At 40.8% G+C, this 19872-nt stretch overlaps 1 protein-coding gene across 10 annotated transcripts in view; it reads right to left on the bottom strand.

The window, feature by feature from the left end:
• The window catches only part of TJP1 (tight junction protein 1), a 539980-nt gene that overhangs the window by 10788 nt on the left and 509320 nt on the right, over positions 1-19872 (bottom strand). For 7 of the 10 annotated variants that reach the window (XM_040342798.1, XM_040342800.1, XM_040342803.1 and 4 more), the window contains 5 exons: positions 19539-19763; positions 14251-14396; positions 11678-12143; positions 8272-8489; positions 8030-8173 (listed from right to left, as the gene is read on the bottom strand). In XM_040342798.1, coding sequence (XP_040198732.1) covers positions 8030-8173; positions 8272-8489; positions 11678-12143; positions 14251-14396; positions 19539-19763 — 1199 coding nt within the window. The remainder of the gene's footprint in view (positions 1-8029; positions 8174-8271; positions 8490-11677; positions 12144-14250; positions 14397-19538; positions 19764-19872) is intronic. The other 3 variants (XM_040342802.1, XM_040342808.1, XM_040342801.1) reach the window with 2 other exon arrangements.

Genomic DNA, 19872 nt, shown 5'->3' with positions numbered 1-19872 from the left:
ACCAGGCCCCTTTTTGCGATTCGGCACTGCGTCGCTTTAACAGACAATTGCGCGGTCGTGCAACGTGGCTCCCAAACAAAATTGGCGTCCTTTTTTTCCCACAAATAGAGCTTTCTTTTGGTGGTATTTGATCACCTCTGCGGTTTTTATTTTTTGCGCTATAAACAAAAATAGAGCGACAATTTTGAAAAAAAATCAATATTTTTTACTTTCTGCTATAATAAATATCCCCCAAAAACATATATAAAAACATTTTTTTCCTCAGTTTAGGCCGATACGTATTCTTCTACCTATTTTTGGTATAAAAAAAAAAATCGCAATAAGCGTTTAACAATTGGTTTGCGCAAGATTTATGGTGTTTACAAAATAGGGGATAGTTTTATTGCATTTTTATTATTATTTTTTTTTACTACTAATGGCGGCGATCAGTGGTTTTTTTCGTGACTGCGACATTATGACGGACACTTCGGACAATTTTGACACATTTTTGAGACCATTGTAATTTTCACAGCAAAAAAATGCATTTAAAATGCATTCTTTATTGTGAAAATGACAGTTGCAGTTTGGGAGTTAACCACAGGGGGCGCTGAAGGGGTAATGTTTCACCTAGTGTGTGTTTACAACTGTAGGGGGGTGTGGCTGTAGGATTGATGTCATCGATTGTGTTTCCCTATAAAAGGGATGACATGATCGATGCAGCCGCCACAGTGAAGAACGGGGAAGCCGGGTTTACATACGGCTCTCCCTGTTCTTCAGCTCCGGGGACCGTTTGCGTGACCCCCGCGGTGATCGGGTTCCGGTCACGGAGCTTCGGACCGGGTCGCTGGATCAAGATGGTAAGTATTGGGGGGGATGCTGCACACAGAAGGCTTTTTATCCTAATCCATAAATTGCATAAGTTAAAAAAAAAAAAAATTCTGCCTATACAACCACTTTAAATGTAATTTTTTTTAAATGCAACCGGAGTAAGGATCCAAATTCTGACCCTATACCAGCTTCTTGCAAACCCGGTACAGCAGGGCAGGAGTGAGAGAGAATAGGCACAATGAGCCAAAATGTTCATTTGCTGACAAACGGCATGCCGATTGCAGGAGAGAGCAGAGTGACAGAGAAAACAGTTCATCACTGTGCTGCTTAAAGGAACACTAAAAAGTAATTGTTTTTTTTTGGTAAAATAAACATTTTATACTTGCTTCCACTGTGCAGCTCGTTTTGCACAGGGTGTCATCGAACCCGGTCTTCTGGGGTCCCTCGGCGGCTGTCTCGGCGCCTCTTCGCAAGAGCTTTCTACTTTCATGCAAGCTCCCTCGCATGGTGGAAAGCTCTTGCCAGCGCGCTCCCGTGATACAGCGGCGGCCATAGCCGCTAACTATCACTCGGCGCCACCTTGCGCGTCATTGGATGGGATTGACAGCTCGGTGCTGTCGGATGTTTTTTCACCTTAATGCATAGGATGCATTAAAGTGAAAATACATTTACCTTTACAACCCCTTTAACCTTTCACACTGCAGTCACCGGCTGGGATTAGTCCAAGATGACTTTGGCTCAGAGTAAGTGGGTTGCATGAGGCCGACCATCAGACCTCAAACATCCTTCAAAAAAAGAAAGTACTGCAGGGGAACTTTCTGGACTGAAGGTAAATACTACAATTTATTCTTAAAAAAAAATCTTGCTATTTTTGGCTTTAATGAATAACCCTCAGGACAGCCAATAATATTTGTTTACTATTGCACAGTTAGAATATCTGGCGACCCCATACAAACCAAACTGGACATTATCTGCCAAGTTGTTCCTTCTAGGGCCGAAACAACTAATCGATTAATCAACAACTAATCAATTCTGAAATTAACCGATTACAATTTTCATAATCGATTAATCGGCCAGTAACATAATGGGGTTAAAAAAACTAAAATTAATCCTTTATTAGTACAAAAAAGCAAATTGCTACTGTATTTATAACTTTCACTGCCCCACAGTAAAAAAAACGAACCCCTTAGGGCTCTTTCACACGGAGCGGACCGTTTCTGGGTCCGCTCCGTGTGTCCGCCAGAGCTCAGCGGGGATCCCCGCTGAGCTGTCGGCGGATAGGGCGGTCCCCGCACACAGTGCAGGGACCGCCCTGTCTCTGCTCCGCTGTCCCCTATGGGGGACCGGATGCAGACGGACCGTCTGTCCGTCTGCATCCGGTCCGTCCCGCCGAACGGAAGAAAAATAGGGTTTCTTCCGTTCGGGAAAGCGGATGCCGACTGACGCGGACGCTAGCGGATGCTCCATCCGCTAACGGACGCGATCCCATAGGGATTCATTACAAGTCCGTTAACGGACTTGTAATGAGCGGACGAACGGTCCGCTGGTGTGGCCCTTACAGTAGTGATTATTTGCTCTTTTTGTACTTCTTTTTTTTAACCCCATTATGTTACTAAACATCTCAGGCCTGAGTTCACACCTCTGTTTTTTGGTGCTTTTTGCAGAAACACACTACAGTTCATTTACATGTTTCCCTATGGGACACGTTCACATCCATGATTTTTTTTTAGCTGCTGCATATTTGGAAAGGGCAAGGACTTTTTAATGCAAACTGGTGCTATTTTTTTAGTTTGTTTAATATACTTCGATGGAGAAGCTGCAGAAAAGCATGTAATGTGTTTGTAGCAAGTTGTGTTTTGTAATCTGCCCAACAACATATTAGCCCAAAAAAAAATTAAAATGCTATTTTTTTTTTTAAGGCTATTATCCGATTAATCGAAACAATAATCGGTCAACTAATCGATTATGAAAATACTCGTTAGTTGCAGCCCTAGTTCCTTCCATTGCATTGTATCTGCATACAAAAACGTAAAGAACAATTTTGTAACTGGGCTTCATAATTCAGAATTCATTACTCATTAAGGAGATGACTAATGTAATCCTATATTCTGACTACAGAGAAAAGCCACAACCTCCCGCTGGAAAATATATTTTAGGATAAAAATAAAAAATGGCCCTGTAACTATAAATATAGTAGAATCCAACGTGTGGTCAGTTTAGGCCTCATGTACAATGCTGCTGGTAAACGGACGTTTGGGAGCAGTTGGGCATTTTTTTCAACTGCTCCTGAACTCTCCTCTATGTTATCTTATCAGTACATGTACACAGGTTCATTTTGTCGTTTCTACGCAGTTGCGTTTAGAGGCTTTTTCTGGAGCCCAAAAAAAAAAAAGAAATGCGTTCAGAAGCTGCGTTTAGAGGCATTTCAAGCGCCAAACGCAGTTACTCGCATTCAGCAGTGTTTCGTTTAGACGTTTTTCATTTAAAAAAAAAAATGTTGAACAACGTCCCGTGTACATGAAACCTCAGAAGCAATGACCAACCTTTGACAAGTGCCGCTTTTCAGGAGAGTGCAAGCTGGTCCCAATGAGTAAACAATCCACTAAATAAGCCTTCATTAATAGCCTTTCTTGAAAATATTTAAACAAGAGACTTGGCAAACTCGAAGCAGGGAGTGCCAACAAGGAATTTCAATACTGCAAAATGATTTAATTAGTCCAGACATTACAGCACACTGGCTCATTAAAAACAGCAAGCTTTCCTTCAAACCTTTCATTTAAGATGGAGGGTTAATTGCTACAAAAAAGCATTACGTGCACCTCTAAGTACTTATGAATTACCAGATGCTTTAGATAGAAATTCTAAAAATAGGATTTTTGAACTCGCCATAAAATCCTTTTCTTGGAGTCAACTGATGGACACAGGAAGTCTTCCACCTTTTGGTTATACTGCCGCCTACAGGAAGATTGGATACTGGCAAACAAAACATCTTGATACCAATAAACCTTTGTTTTGTTGCAGAACAGTAGAGAGCATGATCAAATACACAAAGGGGTGGTTCCTTGTGTCACTCAATAGATTCCAATAAACAGATTTTTATAGCAAGTACAAAAATTATATTTTATTTTCTGGAAAAAATTACAAAGTCACTACCACTAAATCGCTTGATTATTCCGCGGCGCATCACACACCCATTCTAAAAGTAACCTACTGTAAGTTTTTGATTAGACTAGACATTGTATCTTGTGCCGCTGGTGTTCAGACCGAGCCCCGACAACAAGGGAATGGTTTCAGAGGTTCAACAAGATGGAAGAAGTTGAAGAGTTGATTAGTATCTCTCAGAATAACATGTCTAAAGTTACTTCCAAGTGGTATTGTTGGATTAATTAAAAAAAAACTATCCAATATCTTGACCTTTGCTCTAAGTAGCTCTCTGACAATACCAGAAGTCAGCTTGGGGAGCTCAATATTATTCTGGCTAGCAATGGCAATCTGGCAAATCTGATCAATACGATCTGATCAAAATTTATGGCAAATTAATGCAGAAAAAAAGTTAATTCCAAGGTGTTACATACTTTTTTTTGCCACTATATACAGAATTCTACTCTGTATTTAGCGGTCTGTCTTAAAGTGGAGTTCCATTCATCTTGTAATTTTTATTAAAAAGCACCCCCGCAATTGTCGCAGCAACTTTACTCTAAGCCCCCTTTCACACTACTGCGACTTCAAAAAGCGCGATTTGCCACGATTCGCAGCCACAATTTCAGGGAATGCCTTTGTAAGTGGCATCAAAATCATACCAAAGTATGACTACGTTTAAAGTCGTAACGACTTGAAGTCGTACTAATATGAATTGTCATTGGAAATGATGGGAAACGACTTGTCATGCTACTTTGCCATCACAAATCATAGGACAAGTCATATAAGTGTGAAAGGGGCCTAAATCGGCATAATTTATATTTGTAATCTTTTTGTTTTAATAAAGTCCAGCATTACTTAGAGCACCCCCTGGATCATGTGAGGGTCTATTCGGCGTGTGGGCATCTGTAGACCACTGGGAATTTCTTCCGGGATTAGATGCAGCTGGCTACCCAGCATGCACCTCCCACCCAATCTCAAGCATGTGCAGTGGAAACTAATCGCGGCATACTATGTGTATAGCAGGTTGCCATAGCAATGGCGGCGTCAGAGAAAGTTACCAACCCATTGTTATGGCAACCTGTCAATCAGTCATGCAGCCCAAGAAGGAACCAAGAGTTGCCACATGGAATGAACCAGTGGTTGCCAACGGGAGGAAGGAAATTTACGTAACAACCTGCGGCGAAGTAGGATTAAAGTGGAGCGATTTCTTACATCTAAAAAGGCACTAAAACAAAAAAACAGAAAAAAATTACAATATCCAAAAGTTAATGGCACAGGGATAGGCAACAAATACTGCCGTGGTTGCAACGGCAGCATTATTGTTGGCCTTATAATATTGTTGTAGTTTTAACATTTATAAAAGACTGATGTCACACTGCTCCATTCTATGGTATTCACTGAAAACAGTGTAGATCGCTTCTCCTTTGGAGGAGTGAAGCTATCTACAAAAGCTTCGAACAGTGGAAAACGACCCCCGATACTGGAATCTCGTGAGACGCAACAAGATTACAGTACCAGAAATTCACTGAAACAGAGATGTCTGTTTATTAAGCAGCAATAAATTATCAGTACACGGACATTCCAGACTGCCCACCTCATTAACAAAATATCTGTCCCCTTACACACACACACACACACACACATACACATATATATATATATATATATATATATATATATATATATATATATATATATATATATATATATAAAAATGTGTGTGTGTGTATATATATTAGGGCTTACATTTTTTGATCGATCAAAATTCTTTGAGCGGTACTAGTGGTGCAACAGATTGTAAATGATGCGTGATCTGAACGGGTCACCATATGCGGATCGGCACACCACGTAATCTGCGAAGCTCCGCTGCTGCCTCGGCCATAGGAAAGGCCGCGGCTTCGGCCTAGCTCCCGGAGCGGTGGCCATCCTGGTCCACCTGGCGGCTGCCTAGAGCGGCGCGTTCAGCCGGCTTCTCTTGTAAGACTAAGCAAGCACTCCTCTTCCTATACAGTGGGGGAGATGTGGACCATATTACAGTGGGGCAGAGGTCTGTGGATATTACAGTGGGGGAGAGGTCTGTGGATATTACAGTGGGGGAGAGGTCTGTGGATATTACAGTGGGGGAGAGGTCTGTGGATATTACAGTGGGGGAGAGGTCTGTGGATATTTCAGTGGGGAGATGTCTGTGGATATTACAGTGGGGGAGAGGTCTGTGGATATTACAGTGGGGGAGAGGTCTGTGGATATTACAGTGGTGATCCGAAAAATGTATGTGCGTTCTAATTAATCGAAATTAGTCGATGAATCAATTATAAAAAATCGAACGCGAAAATTTTAATCAGTAACAGCATATATATATATATATATATATATATATATATATATATATATATATATATATATATATATATATATATATATATATATATATATATATATATATATATATACACATATACACACACATACACACACACACACACACACACACACACACACACACGATCCATGCAATATTGTAATTGCTTCTCTTTTTGAGCCAATAAAAAATAATTGAAAAGAAAATTGCGATCTCTATTTCATCTTCCCCCTTCCTCCATGGCAGGGGGACATGGTAGTGGCTTGGGGGATCTGAACGAGGAAGTCAAAAATATTTCTCCTTCCCTGGGATTCTTCTCTTCACGCCCAGATTCTCCACCTCTACACTGGTGAATCAGGGAGGGTGAATAATGACATCTGAGATCACCAGTGAAGTGCTAGGATCGCAGCTTCATAAATTGGCTGTTTCTGTGTCAGTCAGTGACAGCTTCTCAGTGTGTGAGAGGTGATCGGTGGAGAACATGTCCTCCCCCCATCATCGTTTCTTCATAAACCGTTAATGGACTGATCAGCGGTGATCCTGATCAGCTGATCACAGACTCATAAACACCTATCATAGAACATAAGTCAACTGCCTGCCAACTAGAACATAAATCAGAGGTATTGCGGCTCTTTTTACCTGATCAGTAAGGTGACACAGCAGTCTACACAACTTAAATATGAAAACAGTGTTGTTACATGCCTGGCTATGTAGTGTGAGAGGGGGAAGGTACATTTCCTAAAACTTCCAACGTTCTACGCGATTCATTTTTCTATAAACTGAAAACATTCAGACAGGTTTATGCATCAAGGTGACATAGCCAACACCTATGTAAGGGAAGCATGTGCGTCATTGAAGCATATGTATACTTTTCAAGTTTAGTTAAATCTATGTTACTTTTTTTTTCTTTTTTTTTTACCAGATGGCTGACATTTCATACTTGCTGACCATGCACTGCCACCACACACAATTTTGCCCATTTCCTATGAAGAATGGTAATGCGATTCCATTATACAGTTGGGGACCTAAACACTTAAAGCGGTTGTAAACCGCATAAACTTTTTTTTCAAACCTGCAAGGCAAAAGGCATAATCAGCTAGTATGCACCGCATACTGGCTGATTATGAAATACTTACCTCGGAACGAGGTTTAGAACACTTACCTGGTCCACGCCGAGCGAGATGTCATCTTGCTCCGGCGTGTCTTCCGGGTATCGCCGCTCCAGCGCTGTGATTGGCTGGAGCGGCGATGACGTCACTCCCGCGCGTGCGCGCGGGAGATTTAAATTCGGCAAGGTCCGGCGGCTGCCGGTCCTTCCGCCGTGGATCCCCCCCTGCACATGCGCCGCTGCAATCAGCGGCGCATTGCGAGGGGAATATCTCCTAAACCGTACAGGTTTAGGAGATATTCTTTATACCTACAGGTAAGCCTTATTATAGGCTTACCTGTAGGTAAAAGTGAAAAAAGTGGGTTTACAACCACTTTAAGCAGTTTCTACTTTAAAATATACAAGCACAGAAAAAATAATAAACCTGCACAACTGGAAAAATGCTATACAAAAGTTTTAGGTTCTAAAAAGCCGTACATGTGTGGAAAAAAATGAAAGTGAAAACGGAAATGCAAATGTATGAATTCAATTGACCAAATCTTGGTATCCGGTGATTCATGCTATGTAAGCGAGAGCAACCAAACGACCCAAAAGGACAGATGGAAAAAGCGTACCCGACGAGGTGTCGGATGATTTTAGAGCAAAAGACCAACCATCAGGAGTCATAGACGCACAGTGTGGTAAGCGCAGCTCCACTGGCTTCAGGAATTTTAATCCATGGGGTCCACACATTACTAAAGGACTAAGCAACGTTTCTCCTGCAAAAAAGAAAACCAAATATAAGAAATCATATTTACAAAGAAGTGAGCTATGCAATTATATTCTTCTAATAGAAAAATCATTAGAGGCCTCAAACCTTTCTCCTTATCCAGAGGTGGTAAGATGCTGTTGTCCCTGCAGACCTTGAAGTAGATTTCCTGCTCAATGCAGTCAGGGATCGCTCCTTGAGGTATGATGATACTGACACCCGTCTCTATGGAACTCAGCACACCGCCATTGCTATTAAAGATGCCTCGAGCAGTTGCCACCACAGTGTGGGCTTCATCTTCATCGTCGTCTTCAAGGGCAGAGGGACTAAAATAGAAATATTTGGTAAGGAAAACACAGATAATACGTAGAAAAGTAGGAAATATAAATAAGTGGAATTAATAAATTAGATCTGCATTCCTAGGCCAACACATTGAGGAGATGAACTAAAACAGGAGCATTCACTACTAAGTCTCGCTACGCAAGATACTGTTTATGGGATGTCTGATCATAATACTGGTTGTCGAAATTGTCACACCTGACATTTCCTGTAAAATTGTATCATTTGTAAATTTTTCTTATCTGACCCAATAAAACTGTTTGAATAAAAGGGGAAAAAAATGGAGCATCCAGAATCTGGTGCAGCAATGCATGGTAGCCAATCTGCTTCAAACTTCAGCTTGTTCAATAAAGCTTTGACAATAAAACCTGGAAGTGGATTGGTTTTTATGCAGAGCTGCACCAGATTTTGCACATTTTCCAATTTAAGTAAATCCCCCCCCAGTCAGATGATGAATGGGAGGATTCTCTAGAAACCAGCAAAAAACTCTCAACTAAATTGTCAGACCGTCTTACACATCTTTACATTCTACATAGATCTTATTTGACTCCTATACACATGGCCAAATATAAACCCGACCATAATCCACTTTGCCCCAGATGTGACAGTCCCTCCAGTACCTCCTTTCACCTTCTCTGGTCATGCCCGGTTATACAGGATTACTGGATGTACATTGTGCAATTTATTCACGACGAGATGGGGTCGCCCCTGACACTATGCTTTAAGCAATGTTTACTGGTGATATTTCCGGACCCCGATTCGGATAAATACCACAAGATATTTGTCCAAGAGTCACTCTTCATTGCCAAGCTGCTCGTGGCGTGGAGGTGGCTCCAGGCTGTGCCACCTTCTCTCCGGGGTGGATCTCTGAGGTTAATTGTGTACTTCCATATAAAAAGGAAATCTATGCTCATAGGGGCTGCCCGGCCAAATATGGCAAAATTTGGGACCCGTGGCTAGGGACTGCTGCCTCGTGTAATGATCTCTCCAACTGAGCCTGTTTATATATCTGTGTTTGTATGCGCTTGGCTGACCTTGTGGGCGTCCCTAATAGGAAATTCGGTTACCTGGCCTTCCATGTTTCTATTTTTTTTCTCTTTGTTTGGCTTAGACAATCCAGTGTTATTCGATACGCACCGGTACTGTCTGTGTATACCCGGCATGTGTTGTACTTGTTTCACTTGTACAAGATGTATCATTGCATGTTTTGTATGTTTATTTCTCTCTGTACAATAAAGCACCATGTTGTAAAAAAAAAAAAATCCCCCACCAGTCAGTATTTTGCAAATTATGGTAGATTATAGACACAATAACTGGACTGGCCACAACAGTTCTTCATGGATCAGATCTCTAACATTAAGGCTCCATCTACACTTGTACAGCACCACTTTGGATGCGACTTTGGCTTTGACCAATGAAAATGGATAACTGTAGCACAACTGTCACATGTATAACATTCAGGTGTGACTTTCATGCGATTTTTGAGGGTTTACAGTGCAGTCCATGGCACGGAGGTCTCATGAAAGTCAGACCAAAGTAGTGTAGGAACTTTTAAAGTCGCTGCGATTTTAAGTCGCACATATTTGAAAGGTTGTCATTTAAAAACAAGGGGTGTGACTTGTTTTGTGACTTTGGTGTCCAAAGTCGCATGCCAAATTGCAGAAGTGTGAATGTAGCCTGAATGTATGCGTCTGAGCAAAGCGAATAAAAAAAGCAATAACAAAAAACATTTAGCTGCAAGTTAAAGCGTTTATTACCCAAACACTTTATATTCCTGATGTGGCTGCTGTTCCGTTTACTTATATGAGCAAGTATCCTGTTCTCTTTGTATTGCTTCCTTTATGTGAAGTCCCTGGTGTCCCTGCCGGTCCCTCTTTCCTATTAAAAACTGACCACACTAAGCAGGAAAGCACACCATGGTCAGTTCTCTAGCTATGCTGGAAACTCAGTGTGCTGTCCTCCATCGATCAGACTTGACCCCCCCCCCCCCCCAGCTGCACAGCCATTCACAGGAAGCTCAGTGTACTGCTGCTTCTCTTCCCCCCCTACAAAGATGGTTTGCCTTTCATTTCCATTTTAAAATACATGGTTTGTTTTACAAGGCGATATTTTACAATTACTTTAAATAATGAATTCAATAGAAGCATTTGTTCCCAAACAATGGGAATTTAAACATATTGCAGAGATGTCCTGCATTTGACTTGCCCAGGCATATACTTTGAGACAATAAACAAAGTCACAAAGTAAAAACGTCTTCACCTGAGCCATATCTACTAATCAGCTACTTTGGGGGGCTTCTAGACTGCTGGAGAAAACATGGCCGCTTTGCTTTTTCTGCCACAAACTTGGCCACAGTCTCACAAACTCTTCGAACTTAGGAACAGGAAGACAAAGCCTTAGGCCCCTTTCACATGCATGTCCGTTTTTTCATCCATCAAAGGGTCCCAATGAGATTACATACATTGGTCCCAATGAGATTGCGGGTGTCAGCAGATGAACATCTGCTGACACCCGTAATCGTCCGCCTCCACAAAGATCCGATTTTGCAGACGGAAAAAACACTATTTTTTCTTCCGTCTGCAGAGCGGTTGAACACGGACATACGGTCCGTGTTCATCTGATCCCCCCATATGGGAGAGCAGAGAAAAGACAGGGTGGTCCCTGCACAGTTTGCAGGTACCGCCCTGTCATCCGCCGGCTCAGCGGGGATCAACGGAGCGATCCCTGCTGCTGTCAGAAGAGAGCTTTACATTGTTTACCTACACAGAGCTCTCTTTCATCAAATCACTCAGCCGAGCAGCAGGTGCTGGCCACAAATCATTGGCCAGGACCCAGTGATTGGCTTGTGCTGCAGCGAATGGTAGCACAACTAGGGTGGCACATATTACCCCCTACCCAGAAGAAGCGGATCAGTACATTTGCGGTTGGCTGGCCCCAAGTGATTAAAGATGAACCAGGTTCTCTCTGTGGCAGAGACCTCACAGGGCTAGCTGAACAGATTTATAAATCCTTTGGAAAATAAAACTATGGGGAGAAAAAAAGTGTGCTGGGTATTACTTTAAGGGTGAATGTGTCTTGTCTTTTTGCATCGATAAGGGAATATTCTTTACATGTTAAATATTTATAAAAGCATCACATCACATCAATATTGGAAATATAATATTTAAAACACTACCTGACTGGGACTGCTTTAGGCACTGCATTAACATTATTTGGTTGATACTTAGATTTGCTCTCTGTTGGCTTGGATATGCCGTCTATCTCTGGAGCCACATTGGTTGATTTCAAAACGGATTGAGGAGAATTCTGAGGTTTGGCGGGCAGCTCTGGCTTTCCTTGTGCTTCATTGGACAGAAGATTATGGTTGAATTTGGGGCTCTCGAACTTGCGCTCAAAAGGTCTGGCAGAGCTTGTGTAAGGTTTAGGAGTAAAGCGGTTATATGATGGTGTTGTGATGGTTTTTCCAGGCTGTTCGATGCCATTAACCGGAGCTTTGTCAGGATAGCTTTTCTGAGGAAAAAAGTTTGACTGAACTGTGTCCTCTCTGTTGGAAGGTCGGAAGACGCTTGGCTTGGTTTGAGGTGGTGGTGGTTCTGGTTTTGTCACTGTGGAATTTGTGAGCTCCAGGGAAACAGAACTGACTGTAGAAATCAAAAAATAAAAAAACAGACAAAATATTATACATTTTACATCAAATAGCGACAAAGAGTCGAAGAAAAGTGCACCACATCAAACCTCCACATGTTCCCCTTATATGCTTGAAAGCAGAACTTCATGAAAAAATTTCGTGGCCGCACTGCACAGGTTATGTGCTCGGTTTTGTCTAGGGATATAGTTACCCGATCCATCAATCCTCTAGAAAAACTGTGCCTTTCCCCACAGCCAGCGGTGGACTGTTCCTGTTGTCCTTACGTCCAGAGTTAATCTATGGGTGTGATGTCAGGAATGGTCCATTCACAAGACCGCTAGGGGGCAGGAGTGGTGGGGACCGTTCTTTAACCAGGTGCTGGCTTGAAGTCGGTCACCGCCCCACCCAATGGGCCTTATAATTGATGAACTTTATGATTAAGCCCATCAGATGAAACATGATAGACCAGTAGTCATCAACCCTGTCCTCAGGGCCCACTATCATTTGCTGCTCAGTGATTGCAGTATTCTAGTCTGCATCTCACAAAGGTAATATATAAAACCTGGCCTATTAGTGGGCCCTGAAGACAGGGTTGATGACCACTGTGTTATATGAATGGTCATGGGTGCAAGGCCATATGGTAAAACTTGCCAGCTGATTAAATTTTAGCCTGTGAAGACATCAGTGTGCGACTTTTTCTTTGGAACATGCCAAAATATCTACATATGCTATATTTAACAGTCAGAACATGTTTTTACCTAGCTCAAACCCATATAAATATTAAACAAACTAAGCAAAACCTTAAGGCCTCGCGCACAGGGGCATAGGAGTTTTTTCTTAAAATGTGCTGCATTTTTCATACCAGAGCTTGGCAGAAACAAATAAATCTAGGCAGGGCATGCATTTTCGTATACGTATGAGGTTGAGAGCAAATGCAATCTACTGGCCAGCATATTTAGTTTATTCTGGTTATTGGGGAATACATGTGTATAAAATAACGCCTCTTAGAACACGCTCTTCTCATATACTTCTGTAAACACCTATGTGTACATAATTTAACACAGAGAGATGTGTTTACAGGCGTTTAAAAAATAAAAATAAAAAACGAAATGCTGAAGGCCGTATAAGAGGCATTTAAGCCCTATAGATACAAATGCTATAAAATATATTTGCAAATTTTACCTTAAAAGAAAATGATGTAACATGCACATTTTTTAAATGCACGTTGTTCCAATTTTTTTTTATTGTATACAATTATTATTTGTAAGTTTCATATTGCACTGCAATCACACCAGTTAGTTTAATAATTTTGGGGTTATTAGCAACACAGAGTGCATTATTTTTTTGTAGTTGGCAAGTCCAACAAGTAGCCTAGTAAGGAGCAGTAAAGCACAACTATTATGCAGTACTGATAAGCAATAAAAGGAGAAGTGCAGCCATTGCTCGATTGGCTGTAATTCTCCTGTGGATCACAGTAGTGCAGTTTTTTCTGCACTCTTGTGACCCGTTTTCAGCTGACAGTGGGCTAAAGCCTGCTGTCAGCTGACGTCACAGAGCCGGTCCAGGCTCAGGAAAGATCGCAACCATACGGTCGGGATACACCCACATGCCTGGACTGGCACCTGGCTCAGCCTCTGAGAGCCACCACCAGCTCTCTGCCCATAAAGCTCTGAGAACTGAGCAATCTGCAGTGTTTGATCGCTCAGTTCTCAGTGTTAGAGCCGGCGGAGACTAATACAGCACCGGATCAATTGATGCATGCATAAAAAGGTTTTTCACTTTAATGTAGAGAACGCATTAGGATTTAAAAAAAATAAAAACTTCATGCCTTTAGACCCACTTGAAGCAGACCCCAAATCTATACAAGATTGCCTTCCCCCATGTACATTTATTAGTACAAACTATATAGGAAGAAGGAATTTCTTAAACATTAATTCATAGTTGGCCTGGTTGAAAAAAAACAAAAAACAAAAAAAAACACAGACACAAGTCCATCAAGTTCAACCAATAAAAGGGGGGGGGGGGGGGGGAATACATACAATCCTATATACACCATTGATCCAAAACTCACATCAATTCATTAAAACATCATATCAAGTAAAATGAAATATACAACTCACCCTCTGTGTGGGGATGTTTTGCATGTGCTGTATGATTGACAAGCACTGGAGAAGACTGGTTGTACTGGGAGGTTACTTGAGGGACCGGGTCAAAACGTTTTTCAGTTATGGGTCTGTCAGGAGAGTCCAGATCTGCAGGTTTTGCCCTGTCAGAATAAACATCAATGAGTCCCACAGTAATAAAAGATAAATAAAAATTACATACTGAGAGGAGCTTAAATCCCAATGGAAACATTTCACTTAGCTACTAATTATAGCAGAACTGAACATTTAGGCATCAACCAAGAATCACTTAAGAATGCATGAGAGACCATTATAAGCGAATGCAGACAGGTATAATACCTAGCTAATCAATATATTTGCCAAATGATCAGACAATAAAATGTTTTTCTTCTACTTGCCTGATCTGCATTCTGGGACATGGGTTCTCATATTCATTAAGTGAATACGGACTGCCAATGTCTTCAGTTCACCACTTTCAAACACACACTAAGTGATTCATGTATGACCGGTATTGCCGTATATACATTCACTCAAAACGAGAAACAGCCACCTCCACGCCGTAGAGTGGAGAACACAGAATCTGGATGTCAATGCAACAGCACAAACTCGACAAACAGAGGCAGATGACTTGTTTACTGTCCATTCCAAATGTATGATTTAACTCCTCCGCTAGCCTTTTTTTTTTTTTTTTTTTTAGCAACATTGAATATAGCAAGAAAGCAAGCAGGAAATCCGTCCAAGTCACAGATGATGCAACCAGGATTTACTCCCAGACAGACTTATTCATCGCCATTGCTGATGTGCTCAGCAAACTGGACATACAAACAAATGCCAACTGGAACTGGAAGCATCCCAGATAAGAACCCCCAGCTTTATGTGCACTAGTGTGGCCAACATTTTTTTTTTTTTAGCAGATTTAAAGACATTACTGGTTTAGATTTGCTGATTGATTTTGGGTTGACCTTGAAATATTTATTTCTATCTGTAGAGGAAAAACAGATAACAGGCTGCCTACAACGACCACTTTAGCTGGGTGCACATAATGCTGTGGCAAGTCTAAGAGGAATGACAAAAGACAGCCTTGTGTTAATGCCAATCTTACCACTTGATGTTCCTTTTCAAGTAGTCATAGCTAGTGTAAGAGCCAAGAAATCTAGGCGGTGGCAAAGCAAATGTGACAGAAGAATGAAAGAAAAGGGTCATTCTACCTTTACGTAAATTAAGACTTGCAAGATTTTGTATTTCTTTTGAAAATACTTACACAAAGTCTACCTACTGAAGAGTGACAAACTCCTAAACTAAGAAGGTTATTTATGGAAAACATTGAAAAAGCAGTGCATTGCTGGCATTAAGAGAGAAAAGAGGAAAGAAAACTTTAAGCGGTCCCTAGGATCTATTTAGAGAAGACATAGTACATAAGCCACAGTGATCACATAAGCATTGTTATCACACACTGGATTATATAACAAATGATTATTTGATAACATAGTTTAGATAGCACATATAGCCATTCACACAAAGGCTTTCATTCCTTCCACTTGCATCACAGTGTACAGATCTAATGACTAATTGGCTGCTAAAGGGTATCTTATGCTAAGCTTAATGTGGACTCCAAGTTTGAAAATCAAAGCAATTCAAATGGATAATGGCACAAAATGTAGGAGAAATGCAGAAAATTCTTGTAACATTTGCTTGGTTCTGGCCCATTGCTACCCCTGGTAATAAACACATTCATCAAGCACCATCATCAGCAGGTGACTAGAATGTAGAGTACATGATCTATACAAGCCATTACATAAAGATCTTTTGTAACGCTGCATAACTGCATCAAAAGTATTAAAACCGACAAGTCAAATTTGCACATCAAAGAGGAATACAAAGTCACTGAAAAAGTTTAAAGAGAAGCTACAGTCTTCCTAACCCAGATTTTAATAAAAACATCCTCATGATTCTTATGCATCGCTGCATTTAATTTGGATATTCTCATTCATGTCCATACAAGTACCTGTCAATAGTGTAGTTTATTACCCCCTTCAGAAATCCCGGCAGGGGCCATCACAACTGTGGTCATCTAAAGCCTATTCTTATCCGGGATTTCTCAAAAATGGCGCGTAAGCTTCACCCGTTCGCATCATTTCCAGTCTGGAAATGGCACAATGTTAGAAGCTTAGGATGCTCAAAGACTCCTAGGACGCAGTGTCATTGAGATAGGCTAACTACATCACTCGGCTATGCAGCCGAAACCAGAAGTGACGGGAAACGAAGAAAAAATAAAAAAGTTTTCATATTCAATTATTACAACACTACAGCTGGGTAGATGAGCCCAAGTCTAATCAAACAGCTCAGCCCTTCCCATATAAAAAGGTAACAAATATAGGCTGAAAAAGTGAAGATGTTTAGGGGCTCAATCAGTGGAGGAAAACCACATTCTGCCAGCAAATGCTGTAAAAACCAGTCTCCAGTAATGAGATATGCCGCTGTAGTTCCCGGCTTCGCCCTCCTCCAAACATGGGGACTTAGCCATGCAGCAAAGAAAAGTGCTTGCATACTACTGGAAAGGAAAGATCCAACAAGACTGACTTCCTCATAATGACTAGTGTTACAGAACTTTGTTCTGATTCCTGAGAAAAGTGAGAAGCAAGAAAGTGACTCAACGTGCCAATGCATTACCGACAACTGAAATATTTATTTTGAGGAACTTGGTCTTTAAGCAAACTTGTTAGTTTTCCTCTGAGAATTCTATAAGAACCAACACGGTGTCAATTGATAAAATAATTTTTACTGTAATTAAAATGTAACAATTAGCAAAGTCAGAAATTACATATTTGATGAAGTCATTAACTAGCATTACCACAGGACTTTTTGTTTACATGAGTCCCTAACAGAATTTTATTGCTGATTGATCCTTCCAGTAGATATATACAGTAATTGATCTAATGAAAGATCAACAGCTATTTTTTTTAACTTCCATTAACATGCCAAGCTGTCCACCAAAGTGACACGTTAGATGGTTCACTAACATAACAGTTAACATAGACAAGGGTGCTTACAACAGTCCTTTAGCAAAAGATTTTTTCCCCAAAATAATAAACTTGATAAACGTCTTAGTTTGGGTTAAGTGGTAATTTTTTTTTCGTCTTTAAAGCAGAACTGAAGTCCCGCTGTGAAAGAAAACATGAGCAGGCAGGCTTTTATTGCAGAAGAGACATACAATAAAATGCCCCAACCTGTCTGCTAGCCATCTCCTCTGAAAATGTAAATTGAGCAGCTTACAGTGCTGGGCCAATCTCCGAGTGCAGAGATGATGGCCTCCTGCACATGCTGCATTCCCCAGCAGCCAAAGAGACCCTTAGACCAGCACTTAGACGAAGACGCTGGTGCAGGATTGCTGGACAGCCAAGTATGGAGACTTTAGTTCCACTTTAATGTCTACCTACAAATACATCCAAGACTACCCTGTCTACAGGGTAGCGATGTTGTGTGATTTTATTGCAGAAGGAACTGTGTTGTCACCCTGTTAATGGAACCGGATAAATAGCAGATCTACTATCAGGATCAAAAGTTAATGTTATGAGCAAACTCAGAAAAACAAAAACGACTGTAATTTTGCTAGTGACGGCATCAAATTTTCCCTTTTTGTCTATAGTCCCACTTTGAAAGATAACTAAAAAGGCAAAACTTTTTTTTTTTCAGATTTAAATAGAATGTAGATGGATTAGAACACCTGTCAGGTTTTACTGCTGTTTGTTCCCCAATTTAAGGAGATTCATCCTCTCTATTTGTTTGGTTTATCATTATCACTGAGAAAAGAACAGAGGGAAGGCTTACAATGAGGATACAAGTTCTAGTGACAATCAGAGATTTCCTCTCACTTCTTGCCTTGGCTATGGGACAGGAAGTGACCACCAACTCCCCCAAAAAAAAAACTGACAGGGGTTATAATCCTCCCTTACTCTATACAAAAGCTTTGCCTTTAGTTCTACTTTAAAGCCTAGTACACACGGGTCGAATGTTTGGCGGTATCAGCCGGTTCAGTAGAAACTCACCTAACCGACATTCGGCCTGAGTGTACTGCAGCCGTTCAGACAGAAGATGGCCGACGGAAAGGGCACGACCAAATAAAGTCTGCTGATCGGCTCCCGATCAGTGTTCTCTGACAATGGCATCCACAGCTCAGCAGGCAGATCGCTGTACTATCATCAATTAGAACAGTGGCTCCAACTTGAGCTGTCACTCTTATTTGTGCAGCTTGCTGGGTTGTACGAAAAACAAAAAAACTAGTGTGTACTAGGCTTAAGTCTCTAAAGGTTGAATATAATTGTAGACTATTTTTTTAGAGACACGTTGAATCCCTAAAATACAAACACTCTGATGCATACATACCGCACACACACACACACACACACACACACACACAGTATTTAATTCATAGGAAAAGCATGTGTGAAAGTGAGTATTATAACCTAGATGTAATCTCCAAAACAAACCGAAACAATTATTCAAGAGAGGTTTATGAGACAGTACAGGTCATGCAAAAATAAGGCATGTAATAAAGTGCTTTAATTGCTTAGGTTATTGTCTGAAGTCCACATATTCCTGTCCATTTGTGCCCTATAAATATGTCGGATAACTGTAGGAATAACTTTTTAATTGTAATTATTTACTGTAATCATGTACTCCCTGGTTTAACTAAATTAACTGTATTAAATAAATGTAGGAGCCAGCCTGTAAAAGAAACCACAACCAGCATTTAAAAAGGTTATCTTTGTTACAGATTTACAGTTATTTAAGCAGCCATTTCATTATTGCACTTCAGCAGTAACAATTACTTATAGTTAATAGTCTAGCATGGCAACTGAATATACACTGCAGTGTATAATAGCTTATACAGACTACAATAGTTTTTTTTTTTTTTTTTAAATGGAAACTATCTAGGTTTATAATTTTTCTTTTAAATGGAAAAGGAAGGATCCTACACTATAAATTTGGCAAGATAGAAATAATTATAGGTTATCTACTTTAAAAGAGGATTGTAAGTTTGCCAATTAGCCTTTGCCACCTTGTGCTTAAAGTATCCATACACCTGCAGTGTATGATTTCATTACAAACGCATGTGACAGCACAACACGTTAGAGAAGCCCCATCTTCCCAGCACACATTAGATAAGAGTAAAGTCACAAGTACAGCTTTCACACATGAGGTGCTACGTCTTTCACTGCAAAGGGTCAGGATGTAGGTGCAATGAAGAGGTCACAGAGAGACAAGTGCAGCATGTCAGAACGTACTTGGAGGGGTAGCTGTTAAAGCTAACTTGGCTCTGAGACTGTCCAGGTTTAGAAGGTTCAGGGAGGATGTTTGTAGGAACAGCAGTAGTGGGCTTGTCAAAGTTTCTACGATCAAAGTAGGACAGCTGCTTCCGATAATATTCCTCGTCTTCTTCGGGATCATAATTGTTAGCACGAACTATATCTTCTGATGGCTTCACTTGAGGTTTCTGAGGTTCGGGTACACTGAAACAAATAATGAAATACAACAATAACTTGTGTGAAATGCACAAGTAGAAGGTCCGCATTAAAATTAACTATTTGTATCATTTTTGAATGTTCTCAGAGGAATCAC

Source organism: Rana temporaria, chromosome 3 (assembly GCF_905171775.1).
Source record: "Rana temporaria chromosome 3, aRanTem1.1, whole genome shotgun sequence".
Taxonomy (NCBI): Eukaryota; Metazoa; Chordata; class Amphibia; order Anura; family Ranidae; genus Rana; species Rana temporaria.
The sequence above is the reverse complement of the archived record's forward strand: the minus strand, read 5'-3'. Positions and strand labels throughout refer to the sequence as shown.